Source organism: Terrapene carolina, unplaced genomic scaffold (assembly GCF_002925995.2).
Source record: "Terrapene carolina triunguis isolate 2854851 unplaced genomic scaffold, T_m_triunguis-2.0 Scaffold42, whole genome shotgun sequence".
Taxonomy (NCBI): Eukaryota; Metazoa; Chordata; order Testudines; family Emydidae; genus Terrapene; species Terrapene triunguis.
The window spans coordinates 3,128,866-3,140,642 of NW_020664393.1; the positions used below are offsets into that span (position 1 = coordinate 3,128,866).

The 11,777-nt window shown below is 38.9% G+C and overlaps 1 protein-coding gene across 3 annotated transcripts in view; it reads left to right on the forward strand.

Moving 5' to 3' along the window:
• TUBE1 (tubulin epsilon 1) overlaps positions 1-11,777 on the forward strand; it is a 34,534-nt gene that overhangs the window by 18,754 nt on the left and 4,003 nt on the right. For 2 of the 3 annotated variants that reach the window (XM_024216031.2, XM_024216032.2), the window contains 4 exons: positions 2,297-2,437; positions 4,312-4,452; positions 7,861-8,035; positions 10,946-11,642. In XM_024216031.2, the coding sequence (XP_024071799.1) occupies positions 2,297-2,437; positions 4,312-4,452; positions 7,861-8,035; positions 10,946-11,104 (616 nt within the window). In that variant the 3' untranslated portion in view covers positions 11,105-11,642. Of the gene's footprint in view, positions 1-2,296; positions 2,438-4,311; positions 4,453-7,860; positions 8,036-10,945; positions 11,643-11,777 lie in introns of those variants that run through there. The other variant, XM_024216033.3, reaches the window with a different exon arrangement.

Below are 11,777 nucleotides of genomic sequence, written 5' to 3' on the forward strand. Positions count from 1 at the left end.
AGTATGGTATTAGTCAGCTGTTGTAATTAAGAGTTAATAAGCACTGTTCAAGTCTTGTAACAGCAGTCTAAAGAATCCACTTCAGGGGGTAATTTGGCAAAGTGGCTTACATTTTAGCATGAGGAAACTACTGTAGAAACCCTAAAAGGGATATTGAATGAGATCCTGTCCCATTGAAGTCAATGGCAAAACTCTCATTGACTTCAATGACACCCCACCGACTTCAGGATTTCTCCTATTGAATCTGTGGTACAGATGAAGAAAGAGGTCATCTGAATTCTTAGGATTGATACTCTTCTAACTTGCTAGCCTACCTTTGTAAACCTATAATGAAAACTTGCTCTTGGCAAAAGAAACTTTTTTTTTTATCCATGGTTTGCCCTAAAGATCTAGTTTTGGGTTTTTTGTTTTGTTTTAATGATTTACTCACCCATTGGAGGAAGTGATTACTCACCACAGGCAAGTAGAATTTTTTTAAGATGTTCAGGTCTTGGACCCTTACGCTGTGTGTCAGGTAGGTGTTAAATAAATTTAAAAGTGAGAAGTTATTCATGAATGATTTTTCAAAAGACAAATTGAAGTACATTCAAATATAAGAAAATATTTATGCAGCAGAAATGCGATTTCACCTTTATTAAAAATAGGAACCTAATGATACAAGACAGGGTATAAACAAATATTACTCAAGTAGTGATACACCACCTCTTGAATCTACCTGCTACCCCCCAAACACTAGTTGTTTAATATACAAAACTAATCACTATAAGAACTCCCATTGAAGTTAATTGGGACTAATGCTTTAAGAGTACTTTTCGTAATAGATTGGTTCAAAAGATGTGTTTCCAGGTTTCTTAACTCTTTCATCCTGTGAGCATTCCATGTCTCTGGCCCTCCATCTCCCGCCACCTGCTGCTACCCTGTGAACATTTTGTTTAGGATTGTGACATCAGAATTAGCATCCTCTCTACCATTTTTTCAGCTTTTTTTTTTTTTCTCCTTTTGTGGCTGCTGTTATCAGTGCAGTAAACTCAGTGAGACGGAGGCATAACTCCTCTTCTCTTCTCTCTATTCTTATCATCAGTTTATTTGCATAATGCAGTTCTTTTGGTTGAAATGAATTGGTGGGAAGATTCTTGCACATGTATAGGTATAGATTGCCTGTAGCTTTATACAGTCACACATTGTTAAACCGAGAGGTTAAAAGACTTTTTGTACATGTTCCTGCTAGCCAATTCTCTTTATTCCAGTTAATGACCATGGCTAACCTGTTAATCCCCCATTGTGTTTAGTAGTATAGCAGCCCTTACTGCCTAATCCCTATTTCCAATTATGTGAAATGATCTGCAACAGTAACCCTGAAATGTCTAGTTACTAAAGCTACGTCTTCACTACGGGGAGGTAGGGGGTCGATTTAAGATACGCAGATTCAGCTACGCGAATAGCGTAGCTGAATTCGACGTATCCGAGCCGACTTATCCTGCTGTGAGGACGGCGGCAAATCGACCTCCGCGGCTCCCACATCGACGGTGCTTACTCCTACCTGCGCTGGTGGAGTACAAGCGTTGATTCGGGGATCGATTGTTGCATCCCGACGAGATGCGATAATTCGATCCCCGAGAGATCGATTTCTACCCGCCAATTCAGGCGGGTAGTGAAGACGTAGCCTAAGGGAGTTATCACACCTCAGGCTTATCTTCAGCCAAAAACCACTTCGCTATAGAGCAGTACCTTAACCAGTAAACAGTGGGTGCTTAGTGTTAATGTTCAGGGCTTTTTTTAAGAGAAATGAAGAATATTGGTACAAATGTATGAAAAACCAGTAACTCTCATAATAGTGATTGATTCACCAATTCTGCAGTTGGTAAAATGACATTATAATTCATGGGAGAGACAAGTTGGGTGAGGTAATATCTGTTATTAGACCAATTTCTGTTGGTGAAAGAGACAAGCTTTCAAGCTCCACGGAGGTCTTCTTCAAGTCTTGGAAAGGTAATCAGAGAGTCGCAGCTAAGTACAAGATGGAACAGATTGCCTCGGTGGTGCTCGAAAGCTGGTCTCTTTCACCAACAGAAGTTGGTCCAATAAAATAAATCACCTCACCCACTTTGTGTCTTTTATATCGTCAGACCATCATGGCTTCAACAACACTGCAAGCATTATATTTCTTCTCCATGATGTTCTCTGTTCTAGGGAACAACTGGAAAAAAATATGGATATAACAGTAACATATCAAGCTTCTACATAATTTTTTGTAAGTAAATGATTTTGTTTTTATAATAGTACTATTAACTTTTAGCTCTGCCAGGTTTGAAGGTTCCCTTAATATGGATCTTAATGAAATCAGCATGAATTTGGTTCCCTTTCCTCGACTTCATTACCTGGTTTCCAGCTTGACTCCTCTGTATACATTGGCTGATGTTAATGTACCTTCTAGAAGGTAGGTGAAACAGACTGTTATGGAGTAATGGAGGCTACGCTATAGCTGAGGTCTGGTTTAAGCCCTATGTTTAACTCCTGTAACTTCCACAAAAGAAAACTGCATATTCTGTATCTAACCCCAGGGTAAAAGTTTCTTTGGAAGCCTGTGGAAAAAATAAAAGAAATTTAAAAGCACTGTGGTATTTCCAAAATTTCCCTGATATTCACTTTGAAAATGTTCTTCATGGTGTTTTATTTAAGCTCAATCTCCACAATGGCTTGGCTTACAAACTCAAAATATGTTTTGTTAGCCTTTCGGAGAAGTGCCTTTTTAGTGGGTTCTTTGGAAATCAGTGACGAAACTGCAAAGACATATATTATTAAGAGCTTGGTGATGGGGTATTTCTACCTCCCACCAAGGAATTAAATCCCACCATTAGAGCAGTGATAGAAGGTGGTGCAGTGCTGATGGAGGGTCCCTGTACAGGTAAATGGGAGGGTGGAAGATTAAGGGGAAATGCAGTGATGATATTCCAGGATGGGTTATGGAGCAGGATGCAGTGGACTGGGAGATGTACCTACTGTTGGTAGGGAATGGGGGACACATGGAGGGTAGCATTATGTTCTCAGCTCTTTAATAGAGAGATTCTGGGTAAGGTAAGTGGAAGAGGACACAGAGTGGGGACAAATTTGTATACAATGGACCTGGGGCACATGGAAGCGGCTTAAAGGAGTATACAGGGACTGAAAGAAGGTATGAAGGGGACTTGTGAAGGTGGAGTCTTTATCTACATTAAAAACTTCACATGCTCAACTTTCCAGTCATAAAGCTTTAAACTTTCTTTCCACCATCTACTACTCAATATTATGCCCAAGTATAATTGTACCTCTCTTCCCAAGACTCCACTCCTTTATGAACTTTCCAGATGCTACAGTAGAGGAGCTTTACATCTTTGGGCCCCATAAGATCTGTTCAACCATGGCTCTCCTTCCACAGATTCCATAAACAAGTTCAATTTGAACTTTGGGGAAAATTTCCTTTTAATTTTTTTTTTAAGTGCCAAACAACTCTTTAAGAAATAAAGTTGAAAGTGTGGTTCAGTGGGTTCCCCCCCCACACACCATATATATTTTTAAAGGCATAGAATTTTTGTAAAATAAGGTAATGAACCTTTGACACACACACAAGTCTGGGAACAAGGATGGTTCATGTAAAGGGACACTGAATTTGAAATCTAGTTAATTCTAAAAAAAAATCAATTTGAAATACTTTCAGTTTTATCTGCAAATACTTATGGCTTTACATTCACATTTTCCTTTTCTCTTAATTTTTTCCCTCTTCCCTTTTACTGGGTGAAAGAGCCACACAAAAGGGAATCTGACAGTACACAGAATGCTTTCAAATGTATAAAGCAAACAAACTGGAAAGAGCAAAGTTCAGAGAAAAAAATCCCTATTCTCTAAATCTAAGGAAGTCTAGTCTATTGTAACTTGAACCATCTTTTACCCCACTGAGCTTCAGGTTGCATCAACTCTGGTACATTCATCACAAGTCTGGCACACGACTGGTATACTCAACACAAGTTACTGGCATGTAACTTACTCCCCCATATCCACTATTTCTGAACTTGGTGTAATTTATATGCTAAGGTGCTCAAAGAAAAGAGTGCCAAGAAAAGCAAATAATGTGTGGTCATAAGAGGATGTAGGTTGAAATAGGCCACCCAGCTTGTACTATTGTTTGAAATTTTGTTTTGACTGTCCAATTTATACTTTAAAATAATAAGGAAGTGGATGAATTTCAGTTGCTCTTAAATTACAAGCTATAGGATTAGTGAAGAACTTCAACATGCTTAATAAAAGTAGATAACTGCCTTTTTTTTCTTAATTTAGGTTGGATCAAATGTTTTCAGATGCTTTCAGCAAAGACCACCAGTTGATTCAAGCAGACCCAAAGCATAGCTTGTACCTTGCCTGTGCACTTCTGGTTCGAGGAAATGTACAGGTTTCAGACCTTCGCAGAAACATTGAAAGGTTTGATCTATTTGTATGACTTGTTTGTGCACAATACTTATTACAGAAGCTGTTGTCAGATGCTCCCTATTCATACAAAAAGTTTAAACAATAAATTCAGCAAAAAAAAGAAAAGTTTAATTATAGTTACTTGAGAGAGGAAATGTTAATGACCAACAGAAAAAGAGTGAAAGAGCTTGAAAATACTATTCTGTGCTTCCTAATGATATAATTTGTCAATAAGCTTTGTAAGTAGTGAACCTTTCTAAGTGTCATGGGACCTTTTCCAAGCCAAATCTGTTTGTGGTTATGATCAAGTGATTACCAAATAGTTATCTGCATACCATCAAAAAACCTCACCATTCTTGTCATATACCTGTCATAAAGATGTTTGCTGAGAGAATGGTTCAGTTCATCTCCCAGTTTTTCCCCCCAAGCCTCACTCAGCCCCAGGGGAAGGTAAACTTCATATGCTTGATGTAATAAGGGCATTGTTATATTACCTTAAATGACAAAATCATTCAGAAGCAAACCTAGTGATCTTTGATGATAGGCTTGGAAGGATTCATTTTTTATGGATAAATGTAGGTAAGCATTGATTTCATCATACATGCAAACCAGGTGAAAAATATTTCCATTGGTAATTATTAGGGCTGTCAAATGATTAAAAAAAAGTAATTGCGATTAATCGTGAGATAAAAATATTAATCGTGATTAATCACAGTTTTAATTGCCCTGTTAATAATAGACTACCAATAGAAATTTATAATAAATACTTTGGATTTTTTCTACATTTTCAAATATATTAATTTCAATTACAACACAGAATACAAAGTGTACAGTGCTTACTTTATATTATTTTTTCATTACAAATATTTGCACTGTAAAAATTTTAAAAAAGTATTTTTCAATTCCCTCATACAAATACTGTAGTTCAATCTCTTTATCATGAAAGTGCAACTTACAAATGTAGATTTTTATTTTTATTTTTTGGTTACGTAACTTCACTCAAAAACAAAACAGTGTAAAACTTTAGAGCCTACAAGTTCACTCATTCCTACTTCTTGTTCAGCCAATCACTCACACAAACAAATTTGTTTACGTTTATGGGAGATAATGCTGCCCACTTCTTATTTACAGTGTCACCTGAAAGTGAGAACAGATGTTCGCATGGCACGTTGGTAGCTGGCATTGCACAGTATTTACATGCCAGATATGCTAAACATTCGTATGCCCCTTCATGCTTCGGCCACCATTCCAGAGGACATGCTTCCATGCTGATGACGGGTTCTGCTCAATAATGATCCAAAGCAGAGCGGACCAACGCATGTTCATTTTCATCATCAGAGTCAGATGCCACCAACAGAGGTTGATTTTCTTTTTTGGTGGTTCGGGCTCTGTAGTTTCCGCATCATAGGGTCGCTCTTTTAAGACTTCTGACAGCATGTTCCACATCTTGTCCCTCTCAGATTTTGGAAGGCAATTCAGATTCTTAAAACTTGAGTCGAGTGTTATAGAAATCTCACATTGGTACCTTCTTTGTGTTTTGTCAAATCTGCAGTGAAAGTATTCTTAAAACAAATGTGCTGGGTCGTCATCTGAGACTGATATAACATGAAATATATGGCAGAATGCAGGTGTAAAACAGCAGGGCACATACAATTGTCCCCCAAGGAGTTCAGTCACAAATTTAATTAACACTTCTTTTTTTTTTTTTAAACGAGCGTCATCAGCATGGAAGCATGTCCTCTGGAATGGTGGCCGAAGCATGAAGGGGTATTTTCAAATATATTTGAAAATGTAGGAAAAAGTACACAAATATTTATAATAAATTTCAATTGAGGGTCTATTGTTTAACAGTGTGATTAAAAACTGTGATGAATCGCAATAAATTTTTTTTAATCGTGATTAATTTTTTTGAGATAATCGTGTGAGTTAACTGTGATTAATTGACAGCCCTAGTAATAATCAAAATTTACTGGTAGGCAAAGTAAAAAATGATGCTTGAAAACTTCTTAGTTTGAATTAAGGATATTTACTTTGTATATTTTGACATGGGATATTGACAATTTGGGTTTTAACAGTTATAAAGCTTTAATTTTTTTTAATCTCATTGGCTACTGTCATTAAATCTGACCTCCACCATAATTTACAACTGTGTGATTAAAAATTAAAAAAATGCTTCAAACCCATAATTTTGTACAACTGTGATAATTTAAATCATTAAAAAAAATACTTGAAAATAAATATCAATATCTGTCAAAATTATTTTAAAAAACATTGAATTCTACCAACCCTACTGAGAAGGTTAAAGGTCAGGCAGTATCCTCACAGGTTATCAAAATGGATCTTCAGCTATATAAAAACATGGTACAAGCTATCCAAGTTGGAAACAGCTAGCTACATTAGAACTCATTCTGCTAGAGTTAGGTCAGCCTCTGCTACCGGATTGGGGAATGTCCCTTACTGAAAATATGTAAGGCAGCCTCCGGGAGCTCAGTCAACTCATTCACAAGTCACTATTCATTGTAGAGGCTTCCAGATGAGATGCCCATTTTAGTAGGGCTGTCCTGTAGTCATTTTTAAAGTAGAACTCCAGTACCCATCTCCAAGGAAACAGACAGTCACCAAGAGTGAAATCTGTGGACAGTCACTGAAGGAAGAATGGTTACTAACCTTACAGCAACTGTGGTTCTTCGAGATGTGTTATGCACATGGACTCCAGGACCCATCCTCCTTCCCTTCTACTACAGAGTCCTCTGGGATTTGTTATTGACAAAAGAACTGAAGTATGGTTGGGCCTGCTCTGCCCTTTATGACCTCGGGTGCTGAGGTGTGAGGACATCTAAGGCACCGGGGCAGCCCCAAGACAATGGACAAAGGAATCCAATCTTGTGCATGTGCACCAAGAGTGGAATCCATATAGACAACACATCTTGAAGAACCACAGTTACTGGGAGATAAGTCCTTTCTCTCAGCACCAGCAAATAGCCTATATGATATGTCAACAAACTTAAGAATATGCTGTCTATGGCATCTATTGTATTACACTGTCTGACTAGTTTTGGCTGCAACTAGGCTTCCCTTTTTTATGGGAAACTGAGTGAAGTGTCTTATGATACGGGTCTCTTGAAGGTAGCTTTATTTTTAATACTGAAATATAAAATAAACTAACAAATTATTATTAAAATTAGCATTCTCCTGTGGTTTTTAAGGTTACATTAATTAAGCTGCTAATTCCATGTTACAAAGTCTAAAAGAGTTATGCCAAATGCTAATTATAATGGCTTTTTTCTTCCTGAAATTTTATAGGCAGGTGCCCTTGAGATTGCTTGTTTTAGCAAAGTAAACAGAACTGTTAACACTGTGCTATGTACTGTACCTCTTTGCTTGCTTGCTTATTTTAAGCTATGAATTTATGTATTGCAGGTTGAAGCCTTCCCTTCATTTTGTCTCATGGAATCAAGAAGGCTGGAAAACTGGCCTATGTTCAGTACCTCCTGTGGGCCATTCTCACTCACTGTTGGCATTAGCAAACAACACTTGTGTGAAACCGACCTTTACAGAGCTCAAAGACAGATTCATGAAGCTCTACAAGAAAAAGGTACGGTGAAAAGCAGCATAACATCCCAGTGTACTTTAAAGTAGCAGTAGTCTCTTCTATAATTTTATTTTTTGAGAAGTGGAGGAGAAAAGCAAATTGCAGTGCAAGCTGTAACAAAGAAGATATTGCTTTAATATAGATACAATAGACTTTGCACGCCGAATGCAAAGCAGTGTTGTGGACCTACCTTTTCTGATAACAATGCATTATCTTTTTTTATTAGTATTCCTGTACCACCAGAATGAGTGTCTTGATAACACATCCTATATCTGAATTGCACCCCATCAGTATAGCTGGGAGCATGCTACAAAAGTGTAGCACTTCTAAATATACCTAAAAACACTTCAATTAAGCCTCTTTTGTTTGCCATGGCAAAGGAACTGGAAAAGCTGTGGCTTTGTCAAAGCAAAAGATAGAAACGTAAACTAAGTTATCGCTCATAGGGTTTTTTTTAATGTTTGTCATTATAAGTCCTGTGCTATTGATCATCAAAAAACCTTTAAGTTTTTAACACCAGTACTCTAACTCACTGTATCAAACTTGTAAAATCCAATGAAGCTGTCTTGTAACACGGACTGAGACTTCAGTTTTGTCATGAAAGTCTGGCTGTGGCAAACATATAGCCTTAGCTAAAATGAGGGTGGTGTTTAAGTTAACAACTAAAACTAAGTTGGGCAGATAACCCAAGAAAAGACTGAAAGGAAAAGAACCCTATATTGAGTTAACAGGGTATCCTAAAGCAGTGGCTCTCAACCTTTCCAGACTACTGTGCCCCTTTCAGGAGTCTGATTTGTCTTGCGTACCCCCCAAGTTACACCTCACTTAAAAACTACTTACTTATAAAATCAGACATAAAAATACAAGTGTGTCACAGTGCTCTATTACTGAAAAATAGCAAATATCTAGATGAGTTGATGCACCCCCTGGAAGACCTCTGCACACCCCAGGGGTACATGTACCCCAGTTGAGAACCACTGTTCTAAAACACCTTTGGAAGTTCAATGTTTTTAAAGGAATCCTAAAAAGTGGGAAGATTAACCTTAGGGCATATCTACACTATAGGTGCTAAAGCTGTTGATGCTTCCTATGTGGACTGAAGGAGGTTTTCTGTTAATATAAATGATCCACCTCCCAGTCCCCAAGCATTTACACTGGGGTGTTAAATCAGCTTAACAAAGGCACTCGGGGTTTGAATTTTTCACATACCTGAGCCAGGTAGCTAGGTCGTAGTTAGCTACATTTTAAGCGTAGTCCTGGCTAAACACTAATGTCAGTGAATTCCAGACACTGCAGCCCACTACAACAAAGCCACAATTGTCTGCCAGCCTGCTTTGATGGGCCCTGTAAAGGTAGGTGGCAGATAAAGTAAGCACTGAACTTCTAGCCTGGGGGGGGGAGTCATTGTGCCCTCCCAATCCTGGGCTTCTCCAAGGGCCAGATAGGCCCTCAGCGTAATGTAGGCAACCCTGAGGGCTTGTCTAAATTACAGCAGCTTCCCCAGATTATCCTATGTAATGCAGCGCTGCCCAGAATTTCTGCAACATACAGCACTGCTCCACCCACCGCCATTCTACACCAAACCTTTCAAGGGGAGTCTCGGGAGGCCACCTTTCCCAGACAGAATCAGGGTTTTTAGGGCTTCTTTGTGTGCTGCGGCCCTTTTGCCTGTCACAAATGGGCTGGAGCAGGGATGAGGGCCTTGCCCACGTTCAAGATGGGGTCTCTAAAGTACCCAGGACTTAGGCCCTTAAAGACTTTTGAAAATAATAGTGTTATGGGCCACCTGCCACTTCAGAAGCAGCCAACAGTCAGTCAAACCAATGAGTAAAAATACTGCTGCATTCTGAACTAATGGCAAATAGTAGAGAAGCTCTGCTGTAAACTCCACTAATCAGGAATTACAATAATAAAGCATTTATTGCCTTTACTCCATTACTATCTTGATATCTTGCGGCACTGGAAAAAACACTTCTGAACCACAACTGGCACCTGGCTTTCAATATAAAGGGCTTGGTCAGAAGTGACACTAAGGGCTTGCCTACAGTGTGCCATAGCATGGACTATTGGGGAGTGAATTGCAAAGTGTACCAAAGTATTGCGCACTAACTGCCCCATATGGATGCTGCTGGCCAAACTAGTTTGTGTTCTCTAACTGTTAGGACTATGTTAACGTGAACTAGGTACTTTTTTAAGTTCATGCTAGGAGCATCCACACAGGGCAGTTAGTGTGCAACTCTTTGGTATGTTCTGCAATTCACACCCCGAATAGTCTGCACTGCGGTGCAGTGTAGACGTAGCCTAAGATTCTTAACTATGTATTGGTGAATCCTTTCAACAAGGTTCTACACAAAGGAACAAGCCTCCTTAATGATCTTTATTTAGAGTAAGACAGGATGGAGGATGAGGCATGTGACTGATCTGGCTGGCAGTATTGTTCAAGATCCCCTCCCTACTCACCCAAAGATTAATTAGATCAACCTAGCAACGTCACTCAGGGCTGTGAAAAAATTCATGCCCTGAGCGCTGTCGCAAGGTTGACCTAACCCCCAGTGCAGATGCAGCTAGGTCAATGGAAGAACCTAGCTACTACCTCTTGGACAGGTGGATTAACTACATCAATGGAAAAACCCCTTCCATTAATGTGGGAAAAGTCTACAGCAACACAGCTCTGGCACTGTAGTTGTGTCACTGTAGCAGCTGTAGTGTGGGCATGCCCCAGAGTATTGCAGCAGGAAGTTAAGTAGCATTTCAGCAAAGGATATAGTGAATCTAGACAGTCTTTCAATCTATTTATGATAGTGCTTGTTGTCCCCTTTCAAGGCAGGCTAAACAATAATGTATATTGAGCTAGATTAATCTAACTTCTTGTGCACAGAAAAGGATATAGTTAATCTGTGTATATTCTTATAGGCTCACCTTCACCATTACTTGCACGTTGATGGGATGGAGCAAAGCTGTTTCTCCGAAGCCATATCATCCTTGTCAGATCTAATAGAGGAGTATAACCAGCTAGATGCCACTAAAAGTGCGCCTAGAACATATCCCTCAAGACTGAAGATAGCTATGTAACAGAGGAAGAATTGTTATTATTTGCAGAACAACAGACTGCCTAAGCTAACTGGATGGGTTGTGAAGCACCTAGGACTAATCATTCCACAGGGTTCCTGGTACTGTCCCTCTCCAGGCTGACTGGGAGTGTTGTATCAGGTGCTCAGCCTGTGGAAAAGGGACCAACATATATTGCACACTAGCAGAGTAAGTAGAGATCACGTCTGCCAGGAGGAGAGAAGGGAGGAATTATAACAGCCCAAAATGGAGTTGGTGAACTCCGTGGACATACTTGCGCTAATTGATCCCTGCTTTGGAGCAGAGTCCCCTTGGTATAAGATACACGAGGGAAGGGAAATCCTACATTTCCTTTTTTGAGATGAAAGGAGGCATCTAGTGTGTCATTTCTGAAGTTCCTAATATCCTAGAAAATTTATTTCTAAAATGATGGTCTAAGTGATGTATGTCACTATTCACAACTTAGTGTTGCTTCATCATTGTATTCAGATGTAATTGAACTAAAATTTTCCAAGTTGATATTAAAACTGGCAATATCAAGAATAATGCTTCACCTTTCATGAACTGTAGGTTGCACTAATGTTGGTTTATGTACTGATGAGGATAAGAGGCTAGCATAGTATGCCGCCTCTTTATCCAATAACTGTGATCATATGTACTTATGATATGGATTGTT